At 39.4% G+C, this 14,297-nt stretch overlaps 1 protein-coding gene across 2 annotated transcripts in view; it reads left to right on the top strand.

Annotated features, from left to right (window-relative positions):
• Nucleotides 1–12,296: 12,296 nt before the first annotated feature.
• The window catches only part of ITGA4 (integrin subunit alpha 4), a 76,557-nt gene continuing 74,556 nt past the window's right edge, over nt 12,297–14,297 (top strand). For both annotated transcript variants that reach the window (XM_069470117.1, XM_069470126.1), the window contains exons 1-2: nt 12,297–12,506; nt 12,865–12,986. In XM_069470117.1, the coding sequence (XP_069326218.1) occupies nt 12,304–12,506; nt 12,865–12,986 (325 nt within the window). In that variant the 5' untranslated portion in view covers nt 12,297–12,303. The remainder of the gene's footprint in view (nt 12,507–12,864; nt 12,987–14,297) is intronic.

Raw genomic sequence — 14,297 nt, 5'->3', positions numbered from 1 at the left:
TCAGGAATGTAGTCAGTGGCCTTGGGCAAGACACTTAACGTGTTGGAAGCCATTGCCTCATCTCTAAAATGAAAGAAATTCTACCAAACTCAATATTTTCTTCTATGGATCAATAAAATTAGTATATGTAAATCTGTAATCTGCAGTTTACTTAAACTGCTAGGAATAAGCCTTAGTAAGATAACATTACCTGCTGCTTACCTGATAAGTATTTTGGGTTGCACAGTAATTGACTGTAATTTTTTGTTGAGATGATTCTAGGCCAGAACTCTATATATAATTAAAAGCAGTATCTAAATACTTCATGCTAGCAATAAGAGTGTCAACAAGAATTAACCAAAGTCACAAAGAAATGTGAACTACATGTAATTTATAATATTATTAACTTAAAAATAATCATGTAGGCTGCAGAATTCCGATATTAATTTTTTATCTTTCCTCCTTGTAGAAATCAGTGATAATCTTTACTCAGCTATGGCCAAGAAAATTGTTGCTAAAATGGGCAATGCTGCTTCTCATCTGTTCTCTTGACCTGGTTCCTGTACATACTTGCCCTAAATGCCCCAGCTTCTACTTGTATCACATTAATGGAACTGGTATTAGGACAGTTAATCATAAATACAGAGGTTTATCAATCTTTTCATGTGCAATTATTCAAAGCTCAATCTTCATTAGTAAGGTTCTGGTGTTCTCTAATTTTACTACAAAATAAAGTTTAATCGAGTCCATATTGCTTCAGGAATGTTCTCTTTCTTTAAGGTTCTCCCTGTCCCTGAGATCTGATTGTCTGTGATCTGTCTAGGTGTCTTTTGACATTTTTGTCTCTCAATTTTGCAATACTGATCTTACTTGTTCACTTTGATCAGAAGAATAACGTACAGATTAAGCCTAAGATAAAAATTGTGTCCCCACTTTTTTTCTTTCAGTGTAGTCTCGGCTATCATGGTACATTTTATAGAATTTCCTGTCATACAATTCCCCTTAGTTCTCAAGCTTTGCTATTAATAACTTCATACATACTTTGGTGTAGCTTGAGAAAAGGTTACTTTATAAATTATAAAATCTAAACAAATGCAATTTATTTATTTAGGTTATTTACCAGAAGTCTACATATAAGAAAGAGTATGAAGGAAAGGGGGTCCTAGGGAAGGCAATTGTGAAACACTAGAAAAAAGTGTTATACAACAATTTGAGAAAGAAAAGTTAAAGTTTTCCAATCTGCTTATACTTCACTAAGCTGGCATGTGACAAGATAGATGATAGATAGACAGCTGATTATAGATATTAACATAGAAACATATAGATGCTGCTGTTTATTCAGGATTCATAGTTTTATCCTTGGAGTTCCATCAGCTCACTTTCTTGACTAGAGTTTATCAACTGAATTGAATACCCTTTCCCTTCACAGTGTATCTACTGTGTGGCTTCCTGATTCTTACTGCATGTTCTCAAAGAACAGGGTTCTCCTGCTGTCTGTGAGAACTAAAAACAATACCATTTTGGAAATGAATATAACTTTAGTGACAATCTCAGTGAGCCTTTTTCATTTTAATAACAAGGAAGTTGTAAAAATATAAGAGCAGTTCCATAATCAGGAACTTCAGGTCTCCCAAATCCTTGTTTAGTTTCTAAAACTGGTTTTAGACAAACAGTTTTTTATGTGAACCATGAAAAGAGTAAGATATATTTCTACAATCTACAAAGAAAAATTTTATACTATTATTAGGTTGAATCAGTATTACAAACTTTTTGGAAATAAGTTTAAAAAAAAGTCTTTAGACCAATTAAAGAATACTCTTAGAATTTAAAAATGTTCACTTTTATCCATAATTCTAACAAGTTTTTTTTATGAACAACACATAATTTTAAAATCAAAATAGTTTTTCTAGGTTCTGTAAACAGAGGAAATTTACTTTACTGGGCCAATATACTGTGTAACTGTTATAAACAAAGCTGATTTTCAGTGTATACCAAAAATAGAATATACAAGCTGTCTGCTGCTCTTCCGATGCATAGACGTGAGATAGATACATTAGTTTTGTATAACATTCATACTTTACTAATCCAAATTATAATTATTTTCCCAAAGTTTCTGCTGGTTTCTAAATAGTTCAGGAAACTTTAGTACATTAAATTATCTCTCTTATGTCCCATTATTTTTCTTACAAAGTGGTATAGCCTCATTCCACTGTTTACATTCTTCCTATCTACTGATATTTTAGTCTTTCATGTTCTCTTATCTCTTTTATCTGGTCTACAAAGACTAATCTCTATGTTCCCCCAGTTTGGTCTGGTGAAAGAAAAAAATAAAGAGAAAAAGACAGAGAGGGAAAGAAAAAGATTAAAGAATAAGATTAAACTAAATTTATTTCCTTTAGTTCCCCCATAAAACTTTTGCTACTCTGAAAACTTCACTTATTATGTCATATAATTTGTCTTATAATTCACATTATATTAATATTTTGTAAGTTGCTTTGCAATTGTTTTCCAGTTTTGAGTTTGTATGTGTTGCTTCTCTACCTAGATTGCCAGCTATTGAAGAATAAGAAATTATCTTTAACTTCTTTTGTGTCTTGAAAGTGTTTGGGACATATGTACATATGCTTGTTGTATGATCTTATTTTATCCACAAACAATTAAGCAATTTTACACTTTTTTCACCATGTTCATTTCCCAAATGCCTAGGAACCCTGTGTTTTCAAGATGAGGCCATGCATATAAGAGGGTTGAGATAAGACACTGTTGCATGGCACTTTTACATAGATTCTAGCCTCTGATAACAGAGGACAATGATGCTGTAAAATATCAGTGTGTCTTGTGAACCTTTGAGATCAAGTGTAGACCAGTTGTGAAATCATTATAGTGCATCAATTCAATCTTCCAGGTCAGATTACCTATGAGATAAAATGTTGTCACTTAATAACTATGTGCTCCCTGAGAGAAGAATGGTTTTATATCAGGTCTTTTATACACTGTAACAAGAGGAGCAATTGTTTCTTTTTCTGAACTGAAGCATGAAATAGACTTGGTTTAAAAAGTTATAAAATATCAGTTGTGTCAGGAGTTTTGAGAAGACTGGTAAAAAGTAAAATTTATCAAAATTACCCTTCTAGTCCAGAAAAATTGCCCTAAACACCCCAGCCAGCAGAAACCTCTCCATCTGTTGAATTTCTCTGTTATACACCATCTTGCCTGGCATTTGACACCTACTGAGTTAAATAGTAGTTATTTCTTGATCTATTAATTTACCAAACTAAAGGGAACGTTCTGAGAGAGAAGGAAAAATAGTTGGCGTTTCGGGTGGGTAGAAAGAAAGTTAGTGTGAGGCCAAGAGTGGAGGACATTAAGCCCCAGCCAAGAAACTCTATTTTCATTGGGTTAAGTCAGGGAAGGAGCCGTTAGGAGTCTCTGAGGCGAGAAATGACATATTGATAGTTGTGCTGTAGAAAATATCATCTGCTTGTATATGTCAATATACTGAACAGTGACAAGATTTAAAATAGGTAATATTTATTATTTATTGTCAGATTGCCCTTCAGAATGTGTGTCTAAAGAAGAATTCCAACTCTTTATACCATGTCATAGATGGCGTCTCTCACTAACACATAATAGGTGTTCAATAAGTTTGTTGAATGAGTGAATAAATACAAGCATAAAATGTCTCTTTATTAACTGAAGTTTCCCATATGGGTCACTGCCCTTGATTTTAGATTCTTCTACATAGTTTATTTCTATACAAATTATATCATTAGTGATGATGCTAATAAAAGGAAAAAGGTTCAAAGGAGAAAGTGCTATTTTTTCAGCATTTATTATGTGCTGAGGACTCTGTTAAGTGCTTTACCTGCACTAACTCATTTTTCCCATCCAGTCAGAGAAAACTTAATTATAAGAATAAAAACCAGGTTTGAGCAATACAGACAAATCAGCCAAGGATCTGATTGGCAGTTGTAGTAGATACTGTTGATGTCCCACCTCTTGGGCCACCTGAGCCCACCTATTCCTAGGTAGACAGTCTCAGAACGGTGGCAGCTTCCCAGCTGCCATGGCTTTGTCTCTGATCTCCGCCCAAGGACTCCTCCTGCGCCTGGGAGCTTGCTTACCACGGACAAACAGGTGCAAGCTTCAAGTATGCAGAGGTTAACCCTGCGCCAAAGGAGGGTGAGAGTTCCTCAGATAGATGCCCCAGCCTCCAGGTCTTCCAGGGGTAGAGGATTCTGAGGCACGTTTCACACATTTTCTCAGCAGGTTTCAGAAGTCTTATAATTGAGAAGCCTTTGTTTCATGTTTCTTTTAAAGCAATCTTGTCATTGGTATTTATATTAAAGCATCAGGAAATTTGCTCTCATGGTATGTATTAGGATAAAAGGATTGGATCTTCTTGTTTCTTGGGTACTTTATTACCGTGAAAAAAAATATCTCCTATTGTCTTAGTTTGGATCCCCTAAAAGCAGACCTCGAGACAACCACTTGGGTGCAGATAGTTGGGGGTGGGGATTAGAAGATTGGATTAGAAGGAGGCAGAAAGAGATTGTAAAATTTTTCTTTATGCGTCTCTAATCATTTTATATGCTACATGCTTCACTTTAGTAATTTTAAAAATCTAATTTAAAAAGTTTTTTTTTAAAAAAACCTACTTGCCAGATATATCTGTGCGAATGTTCCACCAACGTCTCAGACTTATCTCTAGAACCCAGCTGGTATTATCCAAACACTCTCCACCTCCCCTCCCCCATTTTAACGCTTCCTTCTTGTTGCTTTCTGTTTTGTTTTTCATGGTACTACTATTGTCCCAGTCACTTGGCCTAAAAATACCAGTCATATTTTACTTCTCTGGATTACCTACAACTGACAATTCATATCAGATTTTTTTCCCCAATGTATTATATGAATTCATTCATTTTCCCTACCTAGACTCTATTTAAGTTGGGTCTCAGAACTGTCCTTTATGCAACACCATTTTTTAGCAACCAGTTCTCTCTTCTCTCCCCATTGTAAAAGACATTGACATTTCATTATATTATATTGTTCTCTAAGGCATATCACACTTTCCTCTGTAAATTATAAACTGAGATTAGGACCCACTTTTTACACATCTTTGCATCTGTTAAGGATCTAACACATTGTTTTGCATGTCATAATGAGTGAACATAAACTCAAAAATATCTAGTTTATGACATTAATGATACAAAAAGTCCAGATCATGTAAGTGCCATTCAAAATACTTGCTGAGCACCTGCTCTTTGCCAGAAAGCATATCAGGTGCTAGAGATACAGTGGTGAACAACAGTAGCAACACAAAATGTGTTAATGAAAAGATATAAATATATGATATAAAGAGTTCTAAAGAGAATAAACAGGATTGTCTATGTGAGAATGACATGGTGACCTATTTAAAATTGGATGGGGAAAAAATCCTCTGGGAGGAGAGCTTTAAGCTGAGATAAAAAGAAGAGAAAGAGGAATCATGTGTGAGAAGTCAGAAGCTGTGTGTCCAGGCAGAGAAAAAAATGAGGGAAAAGACCCTGGGGATGAATAAACCTTAAAGCACTTAGGAAATTAGGAAAGGCCAAAGTGGCAAAAGCGAAGTGATCCTGGGTGTGTGGTCAATGGCAGGGCTGAGGAAGTAGTTAAGACACCACATCACAGGGTCCTGTTAGGCCACACTGAGTGTGTTTTGTACTATAAGAACAATGGGAAACTATTTAAAGGATTTAAGCAAGGGAGTGGATGCATGATTGATTTAGAATTTTAAAAGTTCGCTTTAGCTTCTCTGTAGAAATGTGATGAGGTGCGGAAGGGACGAAGGGAGACCAGGTAGCAGAGAATTAAATAGCTCAGGTGAGATTATGGCATTTGGGGAAAGGGTAGTAGCTGTGTAGAAGAAGATAAAAAGAAGATGGGCTTGAGATATATTTTAAAGGTCAAATTGATAGACCTAGTGATTGATGGGTTTCATGCTGAGGATAGGGGAAGGAATCCAGGATTACATTCCAAATCTCTAGCCTGAACAACTGGGCAGATAGAGTGCCATTTTCCATAAAGGAAGAGATTGGGTAGAGGAATAGTTTAGACGAGGAGTGGAAGAACCAGACTTAGTTTTAGACGTGTACCACACCCACTAGGTATCCAAGAAGAGACATCAGGTGGGCAGTAAAAAATATGCACCTGGAGCTCAGAAGAAAGCTCCAGACTGGAGATGAGAAATGGGGACTCATGACATTCATTTATTTATTTTTCAGGTCAACCAATTGAGGGTATATTTTAATAACTCATGAAATAGTCAATGGCAAATTAATACTGATGCATATTTTGTACTTACATATAAAAAAACAAACTTTATTTTCAAATGATACATTTTTACCCACTGAGTAAAAGAACTTTATGCAAAAGCAAGACAAGGATTCCTCAAGGATCTAGAAGCTAACTTTTGGGAGTAGTAGAATATAATGAGAGAGGAGAATTTAAATTGTACTTTCTATACTCCCTCTTTTATGAAGATGTTTATCATGAAAAAATATGACAATCACAGATACTTTTAGATGATTTTTTCTTCACATATTTTAAGTGCATCCTCCACTGCCAACCTAAGACATTTACTTGATATTAATTGTGAATACATTTTTTCTTTTTTTTTTTTGTACTTTTTTATTGAGGTAAAATATACATAAAAAATTTACCATCTTTACCATTTTATGTGTCCAGTTTAGTTATGACTACATTTACATATGTGTGTATATATATATTTTTTCCCTTCCTCCTTTCCTTCCTCCAGCCCTTCCTCAGCCTCTGGTAACTACCATTCTACTCTCTATCTTCATAAGATCCACTTTTTCAGCTTCCACATATAAGTGAGATGATGTAATATTTGTCTCTCTGTGCTTGGCTTATTTCACTTAACATAATGGCCTCCAGTTCTGTCCATGTTGCTGCAAATGACAGGATTTCATTCTTTTTGTGGCTGAGTAGCATTCCATTGTGTATATATACCACATTTTCTCTATCCATTCATTGATGGGTACTGAGGTTGATTCTGTACTTTGGTCATTGTGAATAATGCTGCAATAAACATGGGAGTGTAGATGTCCTTTTAATATATTGATTTACTTTCTTTTGGATATATACCCAACAGTGGAATTGCTGGATCATATGGTAGTTCTATTTTTAATTTTTTGAGAAATCCCCATACTGTTTTGCCTAGTGGCTATACTAATTTACATTCCCGCCAATAGTGTACAAGGATTACCTTTTTTTCACACCCTCATCAGCATCTGTTATTGGCTGTCTTTTTTATACAAACCATTTTAACTGAGACAAGATGATATCTCATTGTGGTTTTGACTTGCATTTCTCTGATGGTTAGTGATGTTGGGCATTTTTTTCATATACCTCTTGGCCATTCATATGTCTTCTTTTAAGAAATGTCTATTCTTTTGCCCATTTTTAAATCATATTATTTGGGTTTCATTGCTATTAAGTTGGTTAAGCTCCTTATATATTCTGGTTATTAATCCTTTGTAAGATAGATAGCTTGCAAACATTTTCTCCCATTCTGTGGGTTATCCCTTCACTTTTTTGATTGTTTCTTTGTTATGTAGAAGGTTTTTAGTGTGATATAACCTATTTGTCCATTTTTGCTTTGGTTGCCTGTGCTTTTGAGGTCTTACACAAAAAATCTTTCCCCAGACTAATGTCTTGGAGTGTTTCCCAAGTGTTTTTTTCCTTGTAGTTTCATAGTTCCAAGTCTTGGATTTAAGTCTTTAATCCATTTTGATTTCATTTTTGTGTACAGTGAGAGATAGGGGTCTAGTTTCATTCTGCATATAGTTATCCAGTTTTCCCACACCATTTATTGAAGAAACTGTCCTTTCTCCATTGTATGCTGTTGGTGCCTTGTCAAAGATAAATTGGCTATAAATGTGTGGATTTATGTCTGGGTTTTCTTTTCTGTTCCATTGGCCTATGTCTGTTGTTATGATAATACCATAAACTTTTGGTTACTATGGCTTTGTAGTAAATCTTGAAGTCACGTAGTGTGATACTTCTAGTTGTGTTCTTTTTGTTCAGGATTACTTTGGCTATTTGGAGTCTTTTGTGGTTCCATATAAATTTTAGGATTTTTTTTATTTCTTTGAAGAATGTCAATGGTATTTTAATACAGATTGCATTGAATCTATAAATTGCTTTGGATAGTATTGTCATTTTAACAAGATTAATTATTCCAATCCATGAGCATGGAATATCTTTCCATTTTTTGTGTTCTCCTCAATTTCTTTCATCAGAGTTTTATAGTTTTTTAAATATAGATCTTTCACTTCTTTAGTTAGATCAGTTCCTAGGTATTTTATACTTTTTGTAGCTATTATAAATGGACTTGCTTTCTTAACTTTTTTTCAGATTGTTCACTGTTGGCATATATAAATGCTACTGATTTTTGTATGTTGATTTTGTATCCGGCAACTTTACTGAATTCATTTATCAGCTCTAACAGTTTTTTGGATGAGTCTTTGGGTTTTTCTAGATATAAGACCATACCATCTACAAACAAAGCTAATTTGACTTCTTCCTTTCCAATTTGGATGCTCTTTATTTCTTTTTCTTGCCTAATGGCTCTGGCCAGGACTTACAGTATTATGTTGAATAAAAGTGGTGAGAGTGGGCATCCTTGTTTTGTCCCAGTCCTTAAAGGAAAGGCCTTCAGTTTTTCTACATTCAATACAATGTTAGCTGTGGGTTTGTCATATGCGGCCTTTATTATTTTGAGGTATGTTGCTTCTATACCCATGTTGATGAGGTTTTTTTAAATCATAAAGAGATGTTGAATTTTATCAAATGCTTTTTCAGCATTTATTGAAATAATCATATGGTTTTGTTCTTGATTCTGTTAATGATTCATAATATTTAGATGTTTTTAAAGATATAAGAAATGAGTTAGCTATCCTGATGAGGAAGGTTAGAAGGAGAAGGAAAGAGTGCCCAGAATATAGCTCTGGGCCTTTCTGACACTAACAGTAGAGGGAAAGGAGCCAGTAAAGAAGACTCAGAGAGTCCAGATAGAAAGGGAAGGGGGAAAAAAGCCCTCAAAAAAGCTTTTTTTGGTATCATGAGAAGAGAAGGAAAAAATGTTCATTCTTGATAACTGTAAAGTTGGGGGAGTCAATATTAGAATCTGCTCTGCTGGAGAGGACGTCTTAAACAAGGTTAGAGACCACTTCTACTTGTATTTTGTCTACTCCTCTCATATGAGTCTTTAATGCAGTTCCTGGTACACAGTGGGCACTTGATACATATTAATTAAATATCTATCAATTGAATGAATATTTAAGTCCAATTGAGAGTGAGGAGTAGGTATAAGTCATTTTAAAAAGTCCTTCTCTTCTCCTCCTCCCTCCACCTCTTCTCCCCTGGCTGACTCTCACACCTGTCTACAGAAACATTGATTAGAGAGAGAACAGGATCTTCAGGCTTTGTCAAAGTAACTTTAAACATGTTTTATTCCTGCTGACATTTAGGAAAAGTGAGCTGTTTTCTAAGCCCTGGAGGAAGGAAACTCGGGCTAAAGTAGCATATGAGGTAATACAGTGTGGCTGTTTCTGGAAAGGCAGTGAATCCTAACCATAACCATAACCATAGAAATAAAGTCCTGTCCTATGAACCACTCCACTGGCTGCTAGTCATCTTAACTATGTTATGAAAAGGATTGTGTTGAGTGGCTTTCATTGTCAAGGATTTTGGTGAAGGGAGGGAAAAAAAGAGGTAGGTGTTCAGATCAATGGCTCTGGTTTTGCTAGTATCTGGAGGATGTCAGAATGGTTTCAATCCACCTGCTTCCAGGAGACAACTGGAGATTTTATGACTGCAAATGAGAGGGATTGCTTATTTCAGAATAACGACACTATGACCTAGTTGTGGGTCTGTAGAAAGAAACATACTTTGTACTACTGCAGAAAGAAACAGAGGAGGACCATTCACCATGGGCTCTGATAAGTACCTTTCTAGAAGCCATTTCATTTCATTTTTGTAATGGGTTTATCACACATCATTATTAACCTTTTACTTTGCTGCAAAGAATAAGAGAAGGTTAATATTTCTCATGTCTGTTGACAAGAGAGTAAAAATAATTAGGGTGGGTTTGGCTAGAATATCCTAACATTCCACAAACACTCCAAGCTCCACTTGTCTAAAACTTAACTCATCAAGGCACCATTGCATGCATGCATGCATACACCCTCACGACCTCACTTCTCAATGTGTTTTTTCATAATGAATGTAGCACCATACACTCAGTTCCCAAACCCAAAACTTGGGCATCATCCTGACTCCTTCATCTCAGCCCTACATTCATATTTATCAATACTATCCCCAATGCCATTGGGTTCTATCTCTTAGATAGCTCTTGAATCTATTTTCTCCTTTATCCTTCCTTCTACTTCTTAGTTCAGGCTGCCATCCTCTCTCTACTGATTACCACAAGAGCCTCCAAAATTAGGTTTTCTGTATCCATTCTTGCCTTTGCACTTCTGAAACCCACAGCTGACCAAGACAAATTCTCCAACAGCTTCCTGTCAGCCCCAGCACAGAGTTTGCAATTCCTAACCCGGCTTATGTGGTTCACCGTGCCACCCTGCTTCCCTAGTTAGCCTCATGTCACACCAACCTGTGTGTGGGCGGCCAAACACCAGAGTCAGGCAGACTCTTTCAGTTCCTCTACCTGGCCCTGCTAGAGCCCACCCTTGTTCCTCCTCTCAAACTTCTTAGCCTGACTCAACCTATCTTGTCCTTCAAATCTCTCCTTAAGTGTCCCTAAACGATCTGGAACTTTCTCTAGTTAGTAAAAGTTTTTCTATGTACCATTTGAGTGAAAAATTTTCCCGATAGCTTGTATCAGTCCTGCCTTGTTCATGGTGTCCTGTGTGCCTAGCATAGTGCCTGTTTGATGAATGTGCTGAATAAACGAACAAGTATTCTAACTGTGTGTCTGCTATTTCAACTTAAGATGTGATATTTAAGTATGGTATTAACACACAGACACACCCTTTGATGAAGTCTTTTCCCTTCTTCTTTTGTTTTTCTGTATAGCAGCAATCAATGATTGGACCTGCATCTCCTGCAAATATCTAATAATCATCCATGGCTGTCTCTCTGGTTGCTGAAGAGGAAAATCCCAGGCACATCTGAATTGTATCAGGATGAGACTCACTACCCAGTTCAGGTGTGCTGGGGGTCTGCCCAGCATTTTCGGAGGCTCATTATGACTCTGACCTCACACTGGGTCTACACAATTGATGACAGGTGTGTCCCGTCCCGGAGCAAATAAGTGGCTACTTGAATAGGGGATCACTAAGAACCGTTCAGAGGAATCCACAGAAGCGAGTCAGGTCACAGTGCTTCCTTAACCTAATCTCTGTTGGGGTCAGCAGCAGCCTGCCCCGCGTGCAGGCCATTCAGCCCGAGGGGCTGCTGCTGCCCGCTCACGCTTGCAGCCGGGGCTTAAGGGGAAGTGTGGGGAGGAAGGAAGTGGGTATAGAAGATTGCAGGGCTGTGAGTCTTGAAGAGAATACAAATAACGTCTTTGTCACCCAAATGTTCCCCAGGCGCCTTCAGGGAGTTCTTTTTGTTTTGCTTTGTTTTTAATTTGTAGCCCTCCGGATAATTTCTACGGCGGCTGCTTACGCCCGCCCGAAAAATGAAATACAGTGGTTAATTATCAACTAAAGAACTGGACGGTTCCCCGCAGTAGTCCGCGTCCCTGGGTTTGTGGCTGGCCGCGGAGGTCGGGGCCACAGGGCATCGCATTCAGGCCCGGATCCCACCGCGGTTAAAAGGGGAAGCCTCGTTCCACCTCCAGGTCCACTCTTGCTGCGCCCCGGGAGCCCCGGGCCATCCCGCGCCCTGAGGGCGGGGAGGCCGGGCCGGGCCGCGCGTCCTGCGCAGCTGAGGTCCCCCAGCGCCCCCTACAGCCGCGCGTGGGGGGAGACGGAGCCCGGCCCTGCGCTTTCGCACCACGCCCGGGACCCCACCCAGCCGCCAGCGCCCCGGGACCGCGCGAACACCCGCACCTCCCGGCCGCGGAATCGGGGCGTGGGGCCCGGCGGGCGCGCGGCATCCCAGGCCGCCCCGATCGCTCCGCCCGCGGCTGGGGACTTCCCCTCCCCCTTCCCTCCCTCCTTTCCTCTCGCCAGCCAGGGCCGGACACACGGCGCCTCATCTCTTGGGGCGCTCTTCCCCCTTGGCCAGCCGTCGCATGTCGTGCAACTTTGGGGCAGTGGCTGTTTGGTGTTGAATGTTCCCCACGGAGAGCACATGGCTGGAGAAGCGACGCGCGGCCCCCGCCCCAGAGGGGCCGCTGTCCGGAAGGCGGTGATGGTGATGCTGTTGCTGTGCCTGGGGGTCCCGACCGGACGCGCCTACAACGTGGACACCGGGAGCGCGCTGCTTTACCAGGGCCCCCCGAACACGCTGTTTGGCTACTCCGTCGTGCTGCACAGCCACGGGGAGAACCGATGGTGAGTGGAGCCGGACTGGGGAGCTCTGGGCATCCCAGAGCGGGGTGAGAACGGCGCCCCAGGGATTCCCTGCCCGGTTCAAACTTTCCTTTCCCTGGAGAAGGCAAAGGGAACCGCTGCGACAGCCAGCTCGCTGGAGATCTCCCGGGGAAACGAACTTATCTTGGGGTGGCAGCTCCTGGTGTGCTCGGGGGCAAGGCCCTGAAACTGTCAGAGGTGGCCGGCGGGGTGCGGGGGTGGTGAGGGGAGGAGGGGGTGGGGGAAGGTGCCCCGCTGCCAACTGCACGTTGGTCTAGACGGGGAGTTCAGTGGGCAGCACAGCTCACGTCTGAGCGCACGTGCACGTTTGTCGCTTTAGGCTCGTAGTGGGGGCGCCCACTGCCAACTGGCTCGCCAACGCTTCAGTGGTCAATCCCGGGGCGATTTACAGATGCAGAATTGGAAAGAATCCAGGCCGGACGTGCGAACAGCTCCAGCTGGGTGAGTTGGGTCTGGGACCAAGAATTAGCTACCACCCCTCACTCCCGTGGACTGCACCATAGGACAAGTCCTGGAAAAACTCGCGTTGCCTGTTACTTCTAGTTTAAAGTGTACAGAGTTTCAGTTTTAACTCCACACCATTTTTTCTTCTTAATATAAAAAGATCCCTTTCTATCAATATTTTTCTCCCATTTGCTTATGGCAATGATTGCAGTACTCTGAGAAAACTATGCAGAGGAAAGTTTCTTATGATACCTTCTCTTCACCTCTCCCCCTCTCCCTCCACGTGTAAAACACTTTTTAGTCTCTCAGCATATTAATGGCAGGATCCAGCTAAGCCAAGATTTAAGAATTTGATTTCCATCTTTGACCTATCACCCTTGTTAAAGAACAAGCTAAGGGGCATATCAGGAATAGCAATTGGACTTGATCCCATATCCTGTCATTTAGCCTAAGGGCTTTTTTAAAAAAATGATATAGTTTTAATTAGACTATGCAACATAAAAGAAAAGCACAAGGACAATTGGCATCTCCGTTGTTAATATAGTTAACATGAGGCTTAACATATAACTTTTCGTTCTCAAAACTCTGTTCAATGGGTCCATCATTTTGCAGTCATTTTTTAATGTCTGTTCTTAGACTTGTGATGACTTGAAAAATGTGTACTGATGGGGGAGGGGAGAAGTTTCATGTTTCAAAGACAAAAGCAAATTTTTTGCACACAGACAAGTGGGGGATGAAAGGGGAACTAATGTTAATCCAGACCTATCTTGTTCCAAACAGCGTTGGGCACTGCTATCCATATTGCTTAATTTTTTTTTTCCCCTCAAAGCAACCCTGGGTCATGGTTGACATTGTTCCTACTTCACATACAAAGACTCTGACTCAGAGAGTTACAAGTACCTTTTCTAAAGTTACTTAGCTAGTGAGAGGTAGGTGAGACCCCAAGTCAAAGTCAAGTCTGGAGGCAATGTCTAGGCCCTTTCCTTCCATGTGTCCATCTTCAATGCAAATAAAATTAAATGAAGGGTCCAATGTGTTGTCTGCTGAACTGATGGATCATCTGTAAATGGTGAATAAAAGGTCACAATTGGTACTTTTTTATATTTATTTTTGCTATAAATGGACTTTTGAAATTAGTTATTGCATCTTTGACTCCTTTTTCTTTTTATAGCAGTTTTTGCTTTTTTTAAAACTGTGAAGCTGCTTCCCTTCATTTGTTTATCTTTACTATAAATGGACTTTTGAAATTAGCTAGTATTGCATCTTTAACTCCTTTTCCTTTTCATAGCAGTCTTTGCTTTTCTTTTT

Source organism: Eulemur rufifrons, chromosome 1, assembly GCF_041146395.1.
Source record: "Eulemur rufifrons isolate Redbay chromosome 1, OSU_ERuf_1, whole genome shotgun sequence".
Lineage (NCBI taxonomy): Eukaryota > Metazoa > Chordata > Mammalia > Primates > Lemuridae > Eulemur > Eulemur rufifrons.
This window is presented reverse-complemented; position numbering and strand designations above follow the sequence as displayed.